The sequence below is a fragment of the Misgurnus anguillicaudatus genome, chromosome 7, assembly GCF_027580225.2.
Source record: "Misgurnus anguillicaudatus chromosome 7, ASM2758022v2, whole genome shotgun sequence".
NCBI classification, from domain to species: Eukaryota; Metazoa; Chordata; class Actinopteri; order Cypriniformes; family Cobitidae; genus Misgurnus; species Misgurnus anguillicaudatus.
The window spans coordinates 10,164,975-10,188,832 of NC_073343.2; the positions used below are offsets into that span (position 1 = coordinate 10,164,975).

Consider the following 23,858-nt stretch of genomic DNA (forward strand, 5'->3'; position numbering starts at 1 on the left):
TATTTACGTATTAGTTTAATACGAGCTGCGAGACGCCTGACAGACACGACATTGCATCGCGTCTGGGCAGTATGTTGAAACAGTAAATAAAGAGCGGGACATGTTTAACTTTTTATATTAAGAAGTTATGAAATAATAAGTTACTGTTACACTGAGATAGGCATGTGCCCGCGTGCACTGAAAGCCAGCTGGCAGCGCGGAGTTCCCATAGCTTATTTTTTGGCTATGTGCGCAGATATTATAAAAGCTCGTCTCGTTAGGTATTCCTGACATGCGTTTATTTAAAGTAACAGCAGCGTAAACGCCGTTTATAAAATATTAGAAGATCATGCTAACTAAATTTGTATTTACCCAAGACTTAAGAAAAGTTAAATGTTAAAGTTGATGTTAAATGAGAATGCAGTAACGTTACTACTGATAGTAATATAATATTAACAGTAATAATATAATGGTTACATTTTATAATAAGGGTTCATGAATCACAATGAACTTATTTTTACTTCAGTCTGAACTAATGCTGAGTAAATGCATGTACTAATCATAAACTAATGAAGAGTCATCATTAAGTACAACATGACATGTTTTTTAGTTAATGTATTAATAAACAATGATTTCATGTGAGTCATTTTGTAGTTAATGATGACTCTTCATTAGTTTATGATTAGCACTAGGGCTGGAACAATAAAGAGCGGGACATGTTTTTATATTAATAAGGAGTTATTATTCAGTTTGATTTATTTTTATTTTACTTCTTTAATATTAATATAGTTTATTTGTTTAAGGTAAATAATGCCCCTTTTGCACTGTTTATGTTAGGCTGAATTAATGTTGGACTTGTTTTTATGTGATTTGTTATATTTTCCTTGGCACTGGCACTGTTTGTGTATTTGTTTAATTGAGAAAATGCTTCAATAAAATGTTGGCATTAATAGCAGATGTTACATTTATTATTTGTAAAAAAATCTTTAGACTATTCGATTAATCGAAAAAATAATCGACAGACTAATCGGTTGAAAAAATAGTCGAAATTTGCAGCTCTAAACTAGATTGACGCAGTAATCAGGAAATTATAAATGAGACGCATAAACAATGACGCACGTGCTGTAGTGAGGACGCGCGTGTCATGGCAACATGAAGTTGATTCAACTCTTTAAAATGAGGGATTTACAACATTCACAACGAGAAATGTCAGCAAACTGGACTGAAGCAGATATCAGGTAAGTTAGCTCATTACTTACATCGTTGAAACGGAGATCATTCAGCAGCATAAAAGAATATCACGTCACATGCTCATTTGAGCTATAATAAACAAAAATACCCGTGTCAGCCCAACAAGTCGTTCAGCTCCTCAAAATGCGGGTTTTAAATGCATATAAACAATCACGATGAGAAATGTCTGAAAACTGTATTAAAGCAGAGATCAGGGAGCTCCTCAAATATCCACTCTGAAGCCCACCTGTCCTCGGCACCCAGCTTTGACTCAGGAAGTTGCGCCACAGAGCGCCACTCACATAGTTTAACATTAAATAACATCATATTTGTCCCAAATCATTAATGATTAACATTGGCTGCTAACATATTTTTTTGCATTTTAAAGTAGGCGCTATCTGACTAAGCTCACGCTATTTAATGTGCACTTTCGGTTTACGATACCTCCGAGTAGTCCTAGACATGACTCGACGCGGTGCTGAGCTGCGCGTCCGGTGTGCAACCCCCTTTAGATGGCGGCATTATCGGAAGCTAGTTATTTTCGTTTATAAAGTTTTAAATATGGATATTTCTACAATATAACGATGCGCATTACCCTCAGAAAACCTTTGTTTATCATCGTGGAGCCGTTTGGATTTCTTTGGGGAAGGATAAATGCACATTTTTTGGACTTGAAGGACGTGGACCCCATAACTTAACATTTGATTGACTGAAAGATCTAAAACATTTTCTAATATAACTGAAAATGTGCCAGTCTAAAAAACGATGGACATATGCATCTCGGACGGCCTGGGGGTGAGCAAATCATGGGTTTAACATAATTCCCGGCTGAACTATCCCTTTAAAGAGGGTTTTGCATCTGAACTCTTCAAATATCAGATTTTACAGAACTCATATCACTCGCACATCCTCTGCATAGCTGTTTTCTGAATTACATACTTTCAGACAAGTACAATTTTACAAAATTTGTTTAATTTCAAATATATATCAAATTTTTAAATATCAAATTATTTTATATTCCCTTTTAATTATCAATGAAAATATGTTTTAGTCTCAGCAATTCTGATCCACCAAACACTGCTGCATCGACACATAAAAACTATAGCCTTATTTTGCAATTGCCTAAGTGCAAAACCACACAAAATACACAGGAAATGTAATATTATAGACATTCTGGGTGTTGCATTCATAATTCAAAAAGTCTGTTGAGTTGATAAGGATTTCACAGGAATAACTTGTTGGCATTTAAATATAGTTTCTAATTAAACAGGAAACAACAGAATGTTTACAGCTAGCAGACTGTGATTAAAAGCTGTTCTGTGCAAGATACTGTACAGCTGGTGCTCCTCAGTCATTGCTTTCACTGAGAAAACATTTTAAAAAATGATATTTCTCAGTGAACCACTGGTTTAAACATATCTGGCATCAGTTATTGTAATACCATTCCTAATAAAATAAAGATCTAGTTTGGGTAATGTAAGATTTGGCCTTAGATTAGTGTGAGGGAGAAATGCTTACCCAGAGTGCCTTTCAGTGCAGTTATTTTGGGACATCTATAGACCTCTCATTCAATTCCAGCTGAATGAGATCCATCAATACTTCAGACCAGAGCCAAAACACCATTGGAAAAAAATTAGTGTGCGAGGGAAGATGGAAAAAGCTGGAGAAAGACAGAGTTCATGTGTGTGTGTGTGAGAGAGAAAGATAGAGATAGAGAGAGAGAAAGAGAGATAATGGTGACATGAAAAGTGTTACTGAATGTATGAAGAACAATGTGGGTGGTAAGAACAAGGTAGAAAAAGAAGAGAGAGAGAATGAAACAAAGATAGAATAGCCACAATACAGTGAGACATTTGGATTCGTCTCTAGTGCAAAGTCTCAGATAAAATGCCTACTAAAACAACAATTTAAAATCAATTAAACCCTTTTCTAGTAAGTATAAACTTCAGCCTAAAAATTCCTTATTTTTCTCTCCTACCTAGCCAGGGTGCATTTTTTGGATGTGTTTGGGAGGTTACTTTCTGTGCTAGATTGCTATCACATAATCCCAACAGGCTGCCCTACGCTAAGGCGTCGTCATAGAGACAACATGTAGGGAAAGCTTTGAAGGAACGTAATCATCAGACTTAATTCTGTGCCAGTGGGCGGAGCCACAATTGTCAATCAGGAACAAGGAGGAGGGAAGAAACACGGATAAGGCTGAAGCAGTGCACACAGGAAGAAGAGAGCAGTCCTGTCAGCCGTTGGGCTTCATCTTATTGTCTTTTAACAGAGGCACAATCATTCAGTTAATTAGCTTTTTGTCTATTACTTGACATCGGTCTGCAGGAGATTGGAGGAATTTCCAGAAAGCTGTAAGTGCCATTTAACCGAAGTCGATCCGTGGACGATACTCAAGGACCATGGGATAAGCCTGTAAAAATGTAAACAAAACAAACTTTCATTTTTTTTTCATTTAAAGGGATAGTCCACCCCAAAATGAAAACTTTGTTAGTATTTAATCACTCTCATGTTGTTTGAACCCCCAGTGTCTTTTCTGTTCAAAACTCAAACACAGAAGAAGAGTTGTTTTGGGTTTTCTGGTTACTAAGGGAGTGGATGGTGACCCTTTCAGCCCGCCCCATAAGTGTTAAATAAATAACTCCACTCGACTTGTGTGATATATTTTAAGTGTACTTAAGACATTTACATCCCTACTTTTTGTGAATATTGCTGTAGGTTCAGTTGTTACACATCATTTAAAAAGTAAACATCCTAAAACTGCCTAAACAACAGTTCAGACAAAGAAAATGAGCATTAAAAGAGAGAGTTTTATTTTACAAAACCCATTTGTATCCTTTTTAGATACATCACAAGTCAAGTAGAGTTATTTGTTTAACACTTTTGGGCCCTTTTGATGCTTGAAGGGGTGGTCTTCATCCACTCCCGTAGTATCCAGAAAGCCCAAAATAACACAAAAAAATCTGTATTTGGGTTCTAAAGAACAAAGAAAGACATAAGGTGAGAAAACAACATAAGGTTGAGTAAATAATGACAAAGTTTTCATTTATGGCTAAACTATCCCTTTAGCGGGATAGTTCGGCCAAAAATTATATTAAATCCATGATTCACTCACCCCCAAGCTGTCCGAGATGCACATGTCCACCGCCCCTCACACAAACACATTCTCAGCCACCTTAGAAAATGTTTTAGATGTTTCAGTTCATCAAATGTGAAGTTATGGGGTCCAGACCCTCAAGTCCAAAAAATGTGCATCCATCCCTCACAAAACGAATCCAAAAGGCTCCACGATGATAAACAAAGGCCTTCTGAGGGTAATTCACGCAGTTTCGTTGTAGAAATATCCACATTTAAAACTTTATAAACGAAAATAACTTTCATCCGGTAATGCCGCCATCTTAGTCGCGTCCGCACTCAAGATCAGAGCTTTACGCAGCATACGGAGGTTTCTCTGCTGCTGCTCTGTGCCCCCACCCTCCGAATTTGTCCTACGTCACTAAGAAAAGTGCGTACACTACGCTAATACTCTCTCCTGAATACCGAGGAGTCTAAGATGGCGGCGCTACCGGAAGGTATTGGATTTATTTTGTGAAAGATGGATGCACATTTCCTGAACCCGAAGGTCGTGGACCCCGCAACCCCACATTTAACCAACTGAAAGATCCAAAACACTCTCCAAAACAACTGAAAATGTGTTTGCATGAAAAACGATGGACACACGCATCCCGGACAGCCTGGGGCGAGCAAATCATGGGCTTGATATCATTTTTGGCCGAACTATCCCTTTAAGATCCATTTGATATATCACTTTGCTTTTGCTCTTTATAAGTAAGTTGAGGGCACAACCCTAAGGGCACCGATGTGTCCTCTGATTTTGTGTCAACTTCTAATGTGTGTGTGTAACTGGAGAAATATGACTCACAGATCTGTCGGTAGCTGTAAGCAGTTTTTTACTTTTGACTTCATCACAATCAACGACACCAACTCACTGACAGCTGTTCACACTTCTCATGAACACACACACCCAGACTCACATCCACTTAGGGTGTACTCACACTATTCGTTCCGTAATTTACCAGAGTACATTTGACCCCAAAGTACCGTTTGTTTGGCTAATGTGGCCCCTCCGTAGGGTGGTATTTTAAAAAGCAAATTTTTCGTTGCTAAAAAAACGTTATTTTGTGTATTTGGTATAATACAATGTGTTCGAGTGATTTATTAAAAAACACATAATTTTCAAAAATTTTTGTTGCTCCAGATATCCCTGCCTTCTTCAAACGCTCTGATTTGTTACAAAGCTCATCAATCTGAAAAGCGCTGTGGCCCTGATTGAAAATGTGATGCTCCTTACCATGTTTTGAGGATTAGCACACAATGCAATGCTGACAGGAGTTTATATCGTCTTTACTACCTTATCAATACAAGCCGAATCTGATCCAGAAAATGCAGATGACCAAGCTGATCGATCAACTTTGCTATGGAAGCATAATGGTAGCAAATTTCAATTTAGAGTTTGAGGCCGTTTACACTTGGCATTAACATGCGTTTTCGTCGATCGGATCACAAGTGGACGACGTTAATGCCAGGTGTAAACAGTGTTCAAAACGTTTTGAGCTTGTCCACTTTCGACCACTTTCAACCACATCCAGAGGTAGTCGAAACCACTTTCGATCGGATCGCTTTGGAGTTGCGGAACGCACATGTGGTTGAATGCGTTCGAACAGCCACACACGACTACCCTCTCTCCGCCCATTCATCCAATCTGAGGTATTAAACACAAGTTTTACGTCTTTTTTGAGTTCTGGCGTGAACATACGGTGAACAGCGCTATTTTTAGCCTTTCATTGATTAAACCAAAGCGGCTGATATCCGTAGTTTCGCTTTGAAAGCGTGTAAAAGTTGCGCAATCCTATTTCATCAATTGCGCTAAAAATTCAGAGAAAGCTCTTACATACACACGTACAAAACTCGGTGCAGCATGTTTACTTGCTAAACAAGCAGTTGAATCCGAAATAATATTAGTTTGCGTCCATATAAATTCATAATTACTCTCCCGCTCGGGTTTGAATGACAGTCCACCGCCCACCGTCTCACAGACCACCCCCTCATAGTATTCAGCACAGAAGCGGTCCAAAGTGGACAAAAGAGACGGACCCAAATACCAGGTGTAAACGTAATGTGTCTCCCTCGTCCACTTGTGATCCGATCGATGAAAACACATCTTAATACCAAGTGTAAACAGCCCCTTAAATATGCAATATTGCAATGCAATATGTAAAATGGCAATGCATTTCTGTATTTTAATTTACACTTTCCATGCTATATGTGCAATGTTTAGTGCAAAATTAAAATTCAATAATAGATAATAAATGTTTTTAACATGGTCAAGCAAAAATGTAGAAAAATAATCATTTAAATCATACCTTTCAACACTCCAAAACTAAATAAAGCTGCAAATTTAACAACAGCTGGATGGAGGAGATTAATTTCTTACTTACTGCGAATCAATATCGGCAATTCCCATGCTTTTTGCAAAGTATGTTGTGCTGATTTTTGTATCGGACTCGTGGGAAAAACAACATAACTCAGCACAATAAATCACAACAGGACAATCACACTGGAGGCTAAAAGCATAGACATTAAAGAAATAACTACACTTGCGCATTTGCTACTGGATCATGGGTCAACGGTGCCGCCATATTAGTGGTGGCAACTTCTCCATTAATCATAGCAGCTGGAGGTAAAATGCATCCGTTGTGTGCAATTTGAAGGTGTACAAACCATCACACACCTAAAAACAAGTCTCGGAGAATTACCTTTCGCAAGCAAGACTGAACAGTTCTTTCTGGTTGTGTTAGATCATTAGATCACAATCGTTATAATATTATTATGATAGAGAGTAGAGCCCGACCGATTTATCGTTTTGCCGATTTTATCGGCCGATATGAGCATGTCGCAGATATATCTGTATCGGCGTATAAGCCGCAGATATGAAGCCGATATGAACGTCCCTTTCAAAAAACATTAAATGCTTTTGAAAGATGTAAGTACTTGTTTGGCCAGCAGAGCGCGCCCTATTGGTTGCTAATGGCGACCCAGGTCACTCACTGGAGTGACACCAGCCAATCCCCCACCCCTTTCACTTCAGTCAGTTCAGGTGGCGGCAGTCACGCGGTTTCTTTACAACATTATACACCTGGAATTAAGATGCACTTTGGTCGATTGGACTATGAGTGTGCGAGAGAGACACATTCCTGTTTACATTTGGTGTTTTTAATCCGTCGCTTTTGTCCACTTGCGAGTTGTTTAAAACGCAAGCGGAAGAAATGACGCGAGGCGGAGAAAGGACGCGCTTAAACTGACGCGCAGTCTGTGTGAGTACAGCTGCTTGTGTTGTTACTGAACATGCAATTGATTAAATAAGCTCGCGCAACTTTGCTCTCCGCCTCTTTTATTTAGCGAGGGTGTAGACGCTTTAGTTTTATAAAAGTTTAAAGTCCCGACAGAACACTGTGGGTTCGTGTTATAAAAACGTTGTGCAGTACATTAAACATAAGCCTACATCATTATATTGTCAGTAAGTCAAGCATTGTGGTCTGAACGGTAAGTTTCTATTTAATTTGTGAAGTATAACTTACTGTAAAGCTAATAAACAATGACTTTATAAGTTTCTATTTTTTAAAATAAGCCCAATATAACATTATTCTCGTCAAAACTGACAATGGTTTAAGTTATATGTATTTTGTTTTGTTTGTGTTTTAAAGTTATTTATTATAAGTCAAGTTTACTGTTTTGTGCACTTATATCAGAATCATTTTGGATAATATAGTTTATTGTTAACTTGTAAAACACACCTGCCTATATTACATATCTTTATCACGTCATTTTAAGTGTTTGTTCACCACATTTGTGAGTGATGTGATCATTACAAAAAAGTATTTATATATAGTATATTCTGTTAATGTATATAGTGTATTCTATGTACAGTACTGTAGTAGTATAATATACTGTAGTATATGTGTACTGTACTATAATATGCACATAAAGAATATCGGCCGATATATCGTTATCGGTCTTTTTTTACTCCCTAATATCTGTATCGGCATCGGCCCCAAAAAATGCATATCGGTCGGGCTCTAATAGAGAGTTGTCAACTCGAGGTAGACTATTAATAACCAGAGATATAGCTTTTAGCTATGAATGTTGATACTTTACGAGAATTAACAATGTTTATTTTTGTTTTGTTTTTTTATAAAACAAGTTAGACTATATTAAATTGTCCATCTTACAATAGTTTGCTAGGGTTTACCAAAGTGAAAAATATGAGGAGGCATTGGGAGGTTGCTGAAAGTAGAGAAGGGTTTTGCATGTTATAATTTCAGTGCTATAAAACAGAATGCAGACTGTCACACTTTGCTAACCCCCCAGACAACCCCCCTCCCCTCCGGATTTTATAAGTTGGGAAAGAGCACCACCTGGTGGATAATAGTCAAAATACAGATTGCCGGAAAAACTCGTCATTGGCAGGAAAGCGTTTTTTCTTAATTGACGAGTTAACTCGTCAATGGCGGGGAAAGAGTTAAGCGCAAATTCGTTTTAAACATGACATTAGAAGGTTTTCATTGAACTAAACACGACTTGCTGTCAGCAGTCTGGCTTTATCCAGAAACAGCTCAAATAACGCGATAGCAGCATATAAAACAGTTACAGGCACTGTTATAAATTTCTGTCTTTATCATGGCACGAATAACCAAAACACATTTGTCTTTTAACGCAAGTAAATTAAAACAGTGGACAGTATACGTGAGGTCATCATTTGTGCTCTGCACAAAAGCGCTGATGGAAGTAGTGATATCTGCGGGTTATTTACTAAAAAGGCACAAAATAAATAACACAGGCGCAACAGCTGATTTCCATAATGACCAGCGCAATCTACGAAGAAAAAAATGAGTTGCGTGTAATCTACTAGCGACTTCAGCATCACAGAGATCACAGCTAACAAAGCCACAGGACACTGAAAAGTGAAGATTTATAATGAGTTTTGAAACACCTGGTATTGTGTGACTTCTCCTAGTGACTCCTCTTGGCAAAAAATGGCTTGGCAAACTGTATTTTTGAATAATATGTTCCTCTGGCATTACAAATAAACTGATGTATTTTTAAAAATCCTCTGCCTTGTACCACACGCTCTCTGATGCCTTTCTTATAAGCGGTTCTCGGTTCAGTACGGTTCTTGTTGTTATTGTTTCTTTTAATTTTTTAACACTCCAGAAATGTATTATCTTATTAATGTATTAATTATCCATATTTTAGGATACAGTATTAAAAAGTTATATCATGTAATCATACACAAACTGAATTTTGCTACAGCAAGAGGGAAGACATTGATGATTTCAACATGCTTTTTATTTATTTGGCAAAAAATAAACTGTGTATTGCCATCTACATTAACTTTTGTGCCTTTTTAACACACAAAGATAACTTGCATTTATCAAACTGCCAACTTCAGTGTAGCTCTTAGATTTATCACTGAGAGGCTGCTTAAATACTGCAGAGATTATATGTGGACGAGAGAGAAACATAACGTTTACACCTGTAATATTTAAATCCGTCTCTTTTGTCCACTTTTGACCACTTCTGTCCTGATTACTTTGAGGGGCAATTTATGAAAAAAGATCTCACAACTTTCACACGCTAGCAAAATGAAACTCCGCTGCTTTTGTTTTATCAATGAAAGGCTAAATATAGCGCTGTTCACCGTATGTTCCCGGCAGAAGTCAGAATAGACGTAAAACAATTGTGTTCAGTATCTCAGATTTAGGGATGTTAACAATTAATCGATCTTCGATTAATTGTCGATAAGAATTAAAATCGATAAAAATTAACGATTGTCGACAAAGCAAGCACGTGTGTCTGGCGCCTGCGCAAAGCACATACACAGCTGGTGAAAAAATTAAACAAGCGCGAAGAAGTTAAACTAGCCATGATCACAACGATGTTTGATGCCAAACACTCACTTGGGCTTTATAACCTCATTCGAGACGAGGCTGGCTGCTAACGCAACGAAATGGCATCCGCAGTGGATCTGAGAGGTTCCGATGCCGAAAATCTAAACACAGTTAGGATACTGAAAGCAAAGACCCTCTTCAGGGAAGCCTGCAAGATTAGCACAGCAACGCTGCTAACGCTGCTTTACACAGGGAAGGAGACCAGAAGCCGTTTTTAATAAACAGATTAAAATGTAAAACTTACATTCTGGCAAGAAACTGTTAAATGTAAACTGTAACTGACTGTCATTACACTCTGAACGCCCACAACATATATCATTGATCATCATCATTACTGGCTGAGGCGCTACACGCTAAACGGATTTTTTAATGGAAGGTTGAAGTCTTCATAATAAGCATCTTTGCTGAAAGTACGCCGCAGGTCTAAAGCTGAGGTGACGACGGGAAAAATGCCCTTTGTGTGCTTCTTGGATATAATTACAACAAGTGATGTATCAACGACTCAGAAAGCAAGGTGAACAACTAGAAAAATAACACTTGATGATAATGAAAACTTATTTTGTCATGGACGCACGGACTTTCATCCGACTGTGCGGAGTGCCCGTTATGAGACGGAGTTTACTGTGTCTATTAGTCATTATATTTCATTACGAGATTCAATTGATGATTTTTATCAAAACACCAACTACATTGACTCATTTTACAATCCCATTAGCATGTTATTTAGACAAAATAAAAACTTTTAATTTGTGTGAGGAAGCTGGCATTTTTACGCACACTTTTATGTCATTGGCTATATGTCACTGCTGTAATGGCTTATTGCACTATTACTGTTAACGATTATTCGATTGATTGATCGTTAATTTAAATGATCATCGAATATGGGAAATTGCATATTTTCACATCCCTACTCAGATTAGATAAATGGGCAGAGAGAAGGCGGTCATGTGTGGCTGTTCGAACACATTCAACCCATAGACTGCAGTTCTATCTATTGTATTATTTCCGCTGTCATCATAGGTAACATGAAATAAAAAAAAATTCCACACACCAAACTTATACGACGCTGGCACATCCTCCAACTCCGTGCAGACTTTCTTCCCACTTGCCATTTCTACACATAACATGACCTGCAGCACTCACTCTCCACACCAGTCACCTCTTCTTTCGCACGATTCGCGAAAGGGAAACTATCTGAGGTCACATACAGGGCACGAGGCTATTGCGCATGCCATGAACCATCGAACCGGGCAATGCACACACGCTCCGAACCGAGACAAGCGAACTGAGCGGTTCGGATTTTTTTCATGAACCGTGCCACCCCTAGTGTACATGTAAGCGTAGGCATTGTTGGAGAAGTGTTAAAAAGCTCAGTATCCTGAGCAGCACAAATACAGTCCTGTAGACCACCATTGTTGACATCACCGTATCACAGTTACGTAGTTTACACAGAGACGACAAGGTGTCGTTTTCAAAAACTTGCCTTTTGGAACTCATCCTCAAAAGTTTGTGTTTTGAGGACTCCAAAATGCAGTTGTCATGTAAATGAACAGTCAAACTGTATAAAACTTTCCCATTTACAGCTGAAAACATTGCAGTGTAAACGGGCCATAAGACGGTTTTCAAAGTGAAATCTTAAATAAACATACACTTACACTTACGCTTTCTCCCTGTAGTCTCCAACGAGTGCGGTAGATGAATTCCAGGGTGTGGTCTTTGCCCATGATCTCACCATTACACAGAACATCAAGCTGCAGGCACATCCCCAAGTACAGTATAAATGTATGTGAATATAAAAAATCTATTTAGTGAAATGGGGTAAGATCAGGTAACTAAACAAAAGATGATAATAATTAAGATTTGTTTTTAGATGGGCAATTGCATTTAAGACTCAATTTATGTATACCTATTTAAACTCTGAAGGTTTACTCTGGTAACTCTGAAAACACAGGCACATGCAGTTCACTGTTGTGAATCTAGCTGCATTTATAGTTTAAGTGTTGACTCTGGCTAACCCGGGGAAAAGAAAAATATAACAGTATTTTACCTCATAAGAGCTTGGCAACTTCAATTTCACACAGAGGAACTTCTTAATGGTTCCCACTGTAACACGAGTAGAGCAACGGATGAATTTCTTCATTAAACCCTGTCGCAGAGAGACAAGTTGAGGAGTTGTAAACATACTGTACACCGCCACAAACATACATCCAAAATATAAACAGTATATAAAGTGGCCCTAAGAAATTATTTCTGAAACTTAAACTGAACACTCCACAAACTTAAAAATATCCCCAAAATCAGCAAACAATAGATTTTAGATTTTTTACTGTTCTAAGCCATTTTCACAATGATGTTTAACCAACTGGTCTCTTAAGTAATTTTTTGTGGATGTATGACATAAAATTTCCTCTAGTTCAAACAGGTGTCATAGCAGAGTAACCACAAGTTTGGTTCATCACATAAACTATGGACAAAGTGTCCACACACGTTTAGTAGTATTTATTTTGAAAAGTATATTGTTTTAAACTTTAAAACCGAAACTGGCCAAAACTGGTACTGCAATCACAAAACTTGTGGCTAAAACTGGTACTGCAATAACACAACTGGTGGCCTCTACACAACATGACAACATAAACATCAGTTGAGGGCTGCAACTCCACTTTTTAAATGACAATATCCTGGCCAGACCACTGTTGTCAGTGATATAAGTATTTGAAATGAAAATTATTTCTTAATGTCTAGTGACAGATCAGGGCCATTTTATGATTCATTGATACAAATTTCTTACATACTGTTCCTTTAAATGTGTGTTTGTGTTACATTTAATTAGAATAAATGGCTTTTGGTTTTATATTTAATGTTTGTTATGAGTGATTCATTACATTCATACATTTTTTACATGGCTCAAATGTCCAAACACTTTAAGGGCATTACTATATTTAGCTACTCTGTCTCTATGTACCTTTACTATGCTTTCTCCTGACTGGCCATTGTTTCGTAGACAGTCCAGACAAATGGCAATCTGAGGATCGCTTCTGTGGTAGTCTCCACCCTTTCCATCATCTTCCTCTTCATCACTCAGTCGAGGTTTCTTAGACCTAGGGCCATCTATAAAACAGACAAAAATCATGGCTTCAAACTCAAAAGTATATTGATAACAATGTGTGTAAATGTTTGAATATCTTTGCAGGAATTTATTTAAGTTACCTTCTCCATTTGATTTGAGCTTATTTTTTCTCCAAAATTCACTTTCCTCTTGTTCCTCCTCTAGTAAATAAACATAATCAGTAAAGACACCAGTGCATTAAAAAACTTTATGAAATTAGGAGCTCTTACCAACCAAAACACAACCACAAAACATATCTTAAGACAAACTGTGAGTTTGTTTTTAGCTTTGGATATTCTTGACAAAGACAAATAAAGGCCGTTTAATACTAAAGAATTATAGTTTTGCGTAGGACCTTCGCCGTAGCCTGTGAGCAGTGGGCTACACGTCAGTTTTCATTTATACTTCTGCATCATTGTTCACATCGACATGCAACTGCAATTGCACATGCAAATTGCTAGAAGCCAGTGTCCATGGGCATGTTACTGGTGTATGCACATTTTCAAGGCAAAGCCGAAGAAGAAACAGCCTGCTGCGTACGATGAACGTAAATAGATTGCAACTTTTGTTGCGGCTGGAGTTAAAGAACACATATTCCGTTACTAAAAACAGGGTTTCCATACCTTAGTTAACTTCAAATTCAAGGACCTTTCAAGGACTTTCCAGGTCCAATTCCCTCAAATTCAAGGACTAAATGTGGGGACACATTTCAAATGAGAGCAAGATTACACCGTGTTACCTTAGATACATTGTTACAGTTCCCTTTCGAGGGAACTCGCGCTGCATCACTGCGGTGACACTTTGGTGCGTCTGAATGTGTATATTAAATTCAACCAATGGTGAGGCTTAACGACAAAGACAGGGTTATGCGGGAGCCAGGAAGTATATCGCTATCTGAAATATTGCCAAAGACGGCGTTACAAGGAGCAGGAAGTATGGCAAGGGAACAACAGTTACATGGGTAACCTGAGAGATTTTCATGTGTCAAACACAACTAAGCAAAAAAGCATTTTGGTATGAATCAACATTCGCATACAGAAGATATAAGCATTTAAAGCAAACAGTTTAGCACATGTGCTTAAAACGTATAGAATTTTTATGATATTATCCTACACTACACAGGGAATACTATGGACTTTTCTCCAGAAAACTTCAATGACTTGTATCTATGTATGTATATTTTCAAAAATTTCCCAGGGCCTTGATTTTTTTCCCCCAGATTCACAAACTTTCGAGGATTTCAAGGATCCTTGGGACCCCTGTAAAAAACAACTTTATTTTGTGTATGTGGTATAATACAATGTGTTTGCGTGGTTTATGGTTCAAAATACATTATTTTCCACATACCGTACATTTTTGTTGTTCCAGATTTCCCTGCCTTCCTCAAACGCTCTGATTTGTTACAAAGCTCATCGATCCGAAAGGCGCTGTGTCCCCAATTGGCCAGCAAACCAGCACGTTGTGATTGGCCTAAATACCTCTGACGTCAGACGGAAATGTGACGCTCCTTACCATGTTTGTAAGATTAGCTTACAATGCAATACTGATAGGAGTTAATATCATCTTTACTACCTTATTAATACGAGCCGAAACTGATCCAGAAAATCCAGATGGCCAAGTTGATCAATCAACTTTGCCACAGACTGGTAAGGTAAGGATTACTAGATTGGTAAGGTAAGGATTACTAAAACCATGTCTGCATTTGTGAACGTAGAAACGACAAACAGCAAGCTACAACGACTACTTACAGGCTGTATTTCAGAAGCAGGCGGAATTATGATAATGACCGTCGTGTCCATCGGGTCCACGTCAACTGGCCCAGGAAGTAAACTGTTGCCTACAATCCGTGTGTTTGTTGTAGTCCAAGAAAAGAGATTGACGTTGGAAATGACAACTCGAGGCATTGTTTACTTTGGGATTTGTACCTTTTGCATATCGTTAACATACAAATTTACTAACACACATTTACACACCTATGGAAATGTAAAATCGTGAATCAGATGATATGCTCTTTACATGTCACTCCCTAAGTCTGCCCATCTTTTATTTACCATCAAGTGGAAATACGTATACAGGAGAGGTACTAGTGGACCAATCACAGTGCTTGTGGTCCGCTTAGAACTGAGGTGTTGTTACAAATTTCCAGAGGTACACGTCACGCTATGCAGAGCTACACACAAGCTTACAGCACTACGCAGAACTATAAATCGCCCTTAAATGTCAGTATCTTAGTATAAAGACCATTACGTCTATACAAGGTTCTCAACAATATAGCTTTAAAGGTCTGTCTGTGTGAACAACTCACTCTCTCTTAGTCCAGGCACCAGCTTGAAGATAATCTCTTCTAAGGTCTTATCTAGTCTGCAAGAAGATAAGACAAAAAACCATATAAATCACAGAGGAAGTGTGTTTACTTTAACCTGTGTGTGTGAGAGACAGTACCTCAGCATCTCTAAAGGGTTGGTTTCATGGACCTGTATTCCACACTCTGGGCACTCATTGCTCTCCTCAAAATGCTGAACAATACAACTCTTACAAACTACATGAGTGGAAAAATAAAGAAGAAACAGAATATGAGAAAAAACGGAAAGACAAAAGGTCAAAATATACTAACATTTGAAGTGGATCAAAAGAGTTCATCAAAGTTGTCCTACGACAAGAACAGGTATTGAGCATTAATTTTAAGACAACTGTTATGAAAGGTTTTGATCCACTTCAAATGTTGACTAGTTTAGAATCATAAAACTTTTTCAAAGACTGTATCATACTTTGACCCTCAGGCCACTGATCTCTATGGAAAATTATAAGATTTGTTGTCCAAATAACAAGTTGCATTGCAAATATGCGAATTAGGGTCACAGTTTGAAATAAAAGGTTATGAGCAAATATATCAGAGAAACAATATTTCCATGAACCAATAGTACAATACAACATCAAAGCCTAAAGTTTCCATAGACAATACCTTAAACACCATTCAAATATTCCTTGACAGCATCACTTTAAAAGTGTTACTTTGCTAGTGTCATTGTTCAAAGGCGTTTGCAATCTGAACATGCATGCACCCACACACAACTTGGTCTTTTAAAGAGCACATTTCACAAGACTTTTTTAAGATGTCAAATAAATCTTTGATGTCCCCAGAGTCCATATGTGAAGTTCTAGCTCAAAATACCACATAGATCATTTATTATAGCATGTTTAAATTGCACACTTTGTAGGTGTGAGCAAAAATGTGCCGTTTTGGGTGTGTCCCTTTAAATGCAAATGAGCTGATCTCTGCACTTAACGTCAGTGCCGTGGTTGGATAGTGCAGATTAAGGAGCGGTATTATCCCCTTCTGACATCACAAGGGGAGCCAAATTCCAATGACCTATTTTTTCACATGCTTGCAGACAATGGTTTACCAAAGCTAAGTTACTGTGTTGATCTTTTTACATTTTCTAGGTTGATAGAAGCACTGGGGACCCAATTATAGCACTTAAACATGGAAAAAGTCAGATTTTCACGATGTCCCCTTTAACATCTTTTGAGTGCTTTGAAAGACCAAACTCGAACATCCCACTCCACACAAACACACAGACAGTAACTCTACCATGGCCTTTGACCTTTTAGACTCACTGACAACTGACAATGTATCTGACAATCGACAGGAGGTATTTTTTAGGTGGTTCAAGAAAAGACGGAAAGAATCTGGGTGTTAACCAGAGTGAGAAAAATAAGCTTAGATGAGAGCTGTGAAATATAACAACATAGTATAGACATTTGATAAGACATCAGGGATGCTATTGCTCAACCAAATGCACCTGCTGATGGGTCATTTCTTTCCAATATGAATTTAAAATATTAAAAACAATTAAACAATGTATTATTTTCGACTATGATAATATCTGTGATTTTAATGAAATGCAAGTAATTGGTTGATGAGAAATGCCTGGGAAAGTAAAAAAAAGAATGAGGACACAGAAGAGTTTTTAAGTAAGAATAGGGAAATGTAAGGACTTACAGGTGTGCAGGCATTCTGTGACAGCAGTGGGCTTGATCAAGTATCCACGGCAAATCGAGCAGGTGATGTATCGGTTGAAATCTCGGACCAGGTGCTTTCGCTGGTTTGCCATCTCGACTCAAAAGGTCACAGAGGTCAGGAGATCTCAAGCTGTCTGCAGCATTACTGTACAGGCGGTTGCCACAGTGATTTCATTCTTGCCTTAGTTTTGAGGTAGTTGTAACTCAAATCTAAAAGCATCTTTGTTCAGACAGTGACCCTAGTAAAGAAAAAGACATTTATTTATTTATGTGCTTATTTATAGGAACTTTTGCAGACCTTTGCATCATATTTTGTGCCTCCATGATATAAAGCAAAGTGTGAAAGATGTGAAAGACACCTCACAAATTGTTTTGAAACCAGTCTAACAAAGCAAACACAACCTGAACTCATGAAGAAAGTATATCAGAGTTCAAAAATCTTTTTCATTATGAAAACGTCTAGGAAAGTCCCTGTCAAGGGACGGGAAAGCTAAGGGTGTGTCATTGCAAGCAATATTTGAGATGTTTTCATTGGCTTGATTTTAAGGTTGTGTGGTCACAGAATAACCACCAGATACAGGCAGGGGAAACTGAGGTCATATTTCTTTTACATACACACAACAAAGTATTTAATACCTTTTTTTGGTGCTTTTCTCAACTCATTAAGAACAGATTACCAAAACAAATTTTTAGTTTGTTTAGCACGAAATGTTTGCTAGCATCATAGAAAGATCATCACAGGTGCTGCCATATGCCTTAGTTTAAACTTAACTACAATCCTACATGTACTGCTACAGTGTGACCGAAACCCGCATCATTTCTTATGGCGACGTAGTCTCGGCGATGCTCTTGCGTTTTACGTAATTTGTATGTAGCCTACACAACAGGAAAACATCAGCCCGCCAACTGGCACGCGAGGAAATACCCACCATCCGTCACAAATTCGACAACAAACCAATGACCTACACGCAAAAAGGGTTCCACGCGGATCACAATCGCGCAGCGCATCACACGCGGCAACAGTCCAGTTATCTCATCGGCGATAGCGTGACGTCATCGCCATAAAAATGATAACACATGGTAAGTTGAGCTCGTCTCGCTACGTCGTTTTGATATTATGTAATTTTGGATATATATATCCGCTCCACGAGAGCCGCACAACGGGCACACAGTCTCCGCGACACCACATGACACAACCTCTCCCCTCCCCAAACTCCACACACGCGCACGCGACAACGCCGCGCAGACTCCCACGTCCCGTGGCTATCCGAAATACACTTACCGTTATGAATTCTTTCGCGTCGCGTAATTCTGACTTCCTATTAGAGTCTTAAAGGGGGCTTTGTGAAAACCAGAAATAGTCACATCATTGCAGTCCGTCGGCGGATTTAGCGCGTGCAGGCAGTGCGTGGCTGGTAAACTCGCGGCCGACACGGAACTGGCAGTAGCACGCGCAGAGAAGGGGCGGGGGACGCGCGAGCCTGTTTTACGCTGTAGATTAATACAAGCGGAGGGAGCAAACAGTTTTTGATGGTTTTCTTTACACAGATAACATCGTTAAGAGAACGTCTCCAAATGTACGTGGGGAAAAGACAACTGTCAATAAGTAAAATAATGTACTAAATTAAAAAAATGTTGAAATGACGTACCGATTCTTTTTTCTACACTGATTTTATTTCTAAGCCCACACTTGAGAGATTAATAAGGGAGTAAAATGTTAAATACAGACATATAAAACAGATGTTGTGGCTAACAAGTAATGTAATTAATTAATTTTAAATATAATTTAGTTAGTATTAATTAATCAAACCATACACTTTTAAATTAGGTTTAGGGTTTGATGCTTATTATATGCATATGTTGTAATTAGGTAACAGTGACCTTGTTACAATTAAAATGCATTCCAATCTGACCTAATCTAACATTGTTATTTGGGACAGGGTTGTTATTTCACCACAGTTCAAAAGGTCCACATACAAACCACTTCCAGAAAAAATATCCATTAGTGTAACTGGATTACTTAAAACCTTATACTTCCAGTGATACTGTGTACAGCCCTTGTGACATCTGTAGTTCACAGTACTGTGATATCACAGTATAGAGGCAACAATATGTGACAACTAGCCCCGGTCACCCCTACTAAAAGTTTTCGCTTGCCCCTCTACTCTAATAATTTTTTTATACTGTAGGCTATACCAAGTGTTTAAGCCATTGTGTAAATAAACAGGATAGTATAAAAATCTAGTAGAATGCCCAGTCTCTCCCAAGTGTGTGGGTGAGTGCTTTAGTTTAAAGTGTGTGGGTGATAGCACAAGCTTTAATGGGTGAATGGTGACTGCATGTACATTTTTTAATGGGATAAACATCTGAGTTTTAAAGCTTTGCTTAATGTAAACACTCACCATTAGGTATGCTACCATAGCAACAGAACATCAGTGCAAAACCCTTTAAACTGAAAATATCATGATCATGATAGATCTTCTGAGATATCTGCTCCCTGGTGCATAGTATTACACATATGTGTTTACACATTGTCCATTTGTCTATGACCTGTGTGCTAAAATGATGTGTGCCCATTTATAGACACACAGAACATTATGCAACTTAGTTTTTATTCCGATGTTGTGTGCACAACCACACACAATGGAAGTATACATTCACGTTATTTTGCTTAGGGTGTTTTTAAAAGCCTGTGTGTGTATAATGTGTTTTCAAGGGGATTTTCTTCTCATACAGTTGGATGTCCTTCAAATCCTTCTGATTTTACTTGCCATGACATGGCACTATTTATAGAACAGCTTAACAAAGCCAGAAAATAACATAAAAACAGAGATGGGGGAGATGCAGAATAGGATGAGCATGTGTTATTTCAAAGACATTATCTCAAAGAGTTGGTGTTAGTATTGTGCAAAATCAAAAATGTTAAGGCCACACTATTAAAAATAAAGGCACTTCCCACAGAGGAACTATTTTTGGATGAACAGTTCCATTAAGAACCTTTAAAGGCAGAGTGCCCGATATCTGATAGATTCTAGATTTATATTAACTTTTAGCACCTTTATTTTAAAGTGTGTCGCTACCACTTGTATTTTACCAATGTGACGACAAAACATCAGAGAGATGAATTTCAAGTAATGCATAATGCGTGAGGTTATCATGTCCAATAGGTTGTCAAGAAACTGGTAGTTTGTTTGCTTAACATGTCGTAATGAGGACTGTATTAGCATGCCTCTATTGCTTTAAAAATGTTGAACATGGTCTCTGAGAAAAATCACAGTTTTTGAACCATAGTTAGATTAAAATTGTGAAACAGGTGATTCAACACTAAACACATAATGTAATGGCACCTTATTAAAGGGGCCATGGCACAAGACTTTTTTAATATGTCAAATAAATCTTTGGTGTACCCAGAGCACATATGTGAAGTTTTAGCTCAAAATACCATATTAATAATTTATTATAGCATGTTAAAATTGCCACTTTGTAGGTGTGTGCAAAAATGTGCCGTTTCGGGTGTGTCCTTTAAAATGCAAATGAGCTGATGAAATTCAAACGCTGATCACAATGATGGTGGTTTGTTGCAATTAAAACTCAATTGTGCTTTTCTCTGCACTAAATGGCAGTGCTGTGGTTGGATAGTGCAGATTAAGGGGTGGTATTATTATAATAAGAACTCCTTATGACATCATAAGAAGAGCCAAATTTCAACGACCTATTTTTTCACGTGTTTGCAGAGAATGGTTTACCTAAACTAAGTTACTGGGTTGATCTTTTTATCATTTTCTAGGTTGATAGAAGCACTGGGGACCCAATTATAGCACTTAAACAGAGAAAATGTCAGATTTTCATGCCATGGCCCCTTTAATACTCATATCATTGTAAAACCATATAAGGGTGATTCTCACGAAATCCAGAGTTAAAAGGTGTCCATCAGATTTTTTTAAAAAGCCATTACATTTTTTTGCACATATAAGATTAAGGTCTGAACTTACCATAACCATTATTTTTAGAGGATTTAAAAATATTTCCTATAGAATTCTTTACATTTTATTAGATTATCATTATAAAAATTATCATTACCACAACATGATATTACATTAAATATATGCATTTACTAACAAATGTTTCGGTAATGAGAACTAAAAAGTTGTTTAGGTACTATGACAAACAAAATGTTAACTTTTATCTGGAGAGAAAAAATAAAAACACCTTACCTGGAAACCATCTTGAGTGTCACAGTCAACAATTTAAAAAAAAAATGTTAGTTCATTGAGGGCTTAAACAATGATTGAAAATTGTTGCGGAGGATGAGAAACTTTTCTTGGCCACATTTATATTCCTTATTGTTGTCTCTACATTTACCAGTGATCACCAAATGTTTTTTACCGTAAATGTTTATAGTATAACATGCACTGAAGCTTTTTATTTTTTTATGTCAAAGAACCAAATACAACCAAATACACATTGCGGTAATGAAAACTCTCATATACTGTACTCTACTAACACCTACAGAATGAGAGAAAGTGACTTCAGCTGTGACTCTAATTATTGTATTTTCTGGCAAAATGTGTATAATACAAAAAAACTTGACATTTAAACCTTTAAATAAAATGTGTATCTTCATCTCATTTAAACAATTAACAAGTGCTTCTTTAAATCAATAATGTTAATTATTATTCTTTATGTGCCTTTTTTGTTTTACTTTTTAATGCCATTCCTTTAATGCTACTTTTTCAGCAAAAATAGGCAGGAATAAGAGAAAGAATAATTGAATCATGAATGTATTTTTATACTGAGCTGTTTTAAATTACTGTATGAATGATAACATTTACTGTACAATAAAGATGTTCTGTACAGTAACCGTTTCCCATTTTCTGCTGCGCTTTTACATTTTTATTTGCTCTCTCTCTCTCTCTCTCTCTCTCTCTCTCTCTCTCTCTCTGTATATATATATATATATATATATTTCCGGGACGACTGCAGAAGTACAGATAAGACTGTTGATTTGAAAAATAAAGAAAGGAACAATGAACTCTTGGCTTCTAATAATGTCATAAAATAAAGGAATAAAAGTTAAAGAGAGAAAGGTAGTTTGCCACCAATATCAACAACCAAAAAATTCTCATACAGACTCGTACAGTATGAGATACTGTTGCGTTTTTAAGAGTCGTTGCTGCTTAAGTGAACAGCTGTGTGTGGAACCTGTATGTGTTTGCATATGAGGTGATCTCATTATTATCACATTACAGCTCTTTGCAGGGCATGGGAATTCACAGACAAGGTTTTTATGAGTGGGCTTCCTTTGTCTTGCACAATGAGTAACTATCTACCAAAGCAAACCTTTGCTCCACCCACAAGGTCCAGGAATCTTAGTTGTCTGCTTCTCGCCACTGTCGGCTGTAACTTTATGTGAAGAAGTCATCAATTTTGGCAAAAAAGAAGGACACATAATACAGACCCATAAAGAAATGTGTGTGTCATTTTTTGTACACTTAAGTGTGTGTGAGTCCATTTAGTGATTTATATTACTTCAACAGCTGCAAGAGAGGTCATAAAAATAAAATCTCAAAACCAAATGGTCATACCAGTGTGTGTGCCTGCATTCTTAAACGTCTGCTCTAGGCGAACACACGTTCTATATTCTTTTTTTTCTATATTTTATGTGGCCAGTTTAGGTTTTAGTAAAACAGCAAGCAAAGCCAAATGGAGTCGCAGAACCCTTAGGCCCATACATCTTCTATTTCCAACAAATGGATATGTTACACTTCCTGTTTTATAAATGATTCCACATAGAAAGCCATCAGAAGTTAATTTGCCCTGTTTTGTCTGAGGTGAGCTCAGTCCAAGAGCTATTAACTGTAGGAATACTTTCAAGTCCAAACCCAACATATACAGAAAAGTTTCTATTTAAATACTGTTATATTAGCCAACACTTGTGACAATAAAGACACAACCAAAGAAAAGCTGACAGAAATACAAGAACTCATTAAATCCACTATTAAAATCTGCTGAGTTGTCATACATCTGAGCCCTTGTGGTTTGGGTAATGCTTTATTCCACTACAGGAGAGGGCTATGGACATTTCAATGAAGGGAAAATAAAGTGGCACTGGTTAATATAATGAGGTTATTACATTTATTTATAAAGAAACTTGCATTCAATGTAGTTTTGCATTTGTGGGTTTCCCAGGTTTAGAACCCATGACTTCGGCTTTGCTGGCACCATCAGCTGAACTACAGGAACTAGATCAGTGGTCTCCAACATGGTGCCCGCACAGTGTCTGTGAGGTGCCCGCTGAAGCACATTCTTTATTTATTGCATATTTTTTATATTAGCTTGGCTTCTTTTATGTATGCTAACATTTTAAACAATGATAAAACGTATCAACAACAAGTAAAATAAAATAAGTAAAACAAAAATGTTTTGAGTAAAAATCAAAATGTTGCCTTCCAGATACATTGCCCTTCCTCACAAAAGCTTTGAGACCCCTGAACTAGATGTACAATTTGTTA

The 23,858-nt window shown here is 37.5% G+C and overlaps 1 protein-coding gene across 2 annotated transcripts; it reads right to left on the bottom strand.

The window, feature by feature from the left end:
• Positions 1 to 2,161: 2,161 nt before the first annotated feature.
• Positions 2,162 to 18,816, bottom strand: pcgf5a (polycomb group ring finger 5a). Of its 2 annotated transcripts, none has more exons than XM_055172234.2 (9): positions 18,629 to 18,816; positions 17,327 to 17,585; positions 15,766 to 15,862; positions 15,629 to 15,684; positions 13,425 to 13,484; positions 13,180 to 13,325; positions 12,265 to 12,363; positions 11,879 to 11,968; positions 2,162 to 3,622 (listed from the first exon to the last, which is right to left on the bottom strand). In XM_055172234.2, exons 2-9 carry the CDS (start codon positions 17,436 to 17,438, stop codon positions 3,575 to 3,577), a joined length of 708 nt encoding a protein of 235 aa, XP_055028209.1. In that variant the 5' UTR covers positions 17,439 to 17,585; positions 18,629 to 18,816; the 3' UTR covers positions 2,162 to 3,574. The 2 variants fall into 2 exon arrangements, with proteins under 2 accessions (XP_055028209.1, XP_055028207.1); XM_055172232.2 differs by having other exon boundaries at positions 11,873 to 11,968; positions 18,629 to 18,815.
• Between the last annotated feature and the right edge of the window lie 5,042 nt (positions 18,817 to 23,858).

Bases quoted from the DNA above. Each gene is read 5' to 3' on its own strand.
- pcgf5a (XM_055172232.2), bottom strand. From the start codon at position 17,438: ATGGCAAACCAGCGAAAGCACCTGGTCCGAGATTTCAACCGATACATC. The intron at 13,485-15,628 runs GTGAGTTGTTCA...TTTATTTACTAG, and splicing joins GGTGCCTGGACTAAGAGAGA to AGGAGGAACAAGAGGAAAGT. The intron at 12,364-13,179 runs GTACATAGAGAC...TCTCTGCGACAG, and splicing joins CAGGAGAAAGCATAGTAAAG to GGTTTAATGAAGAAATTCAT.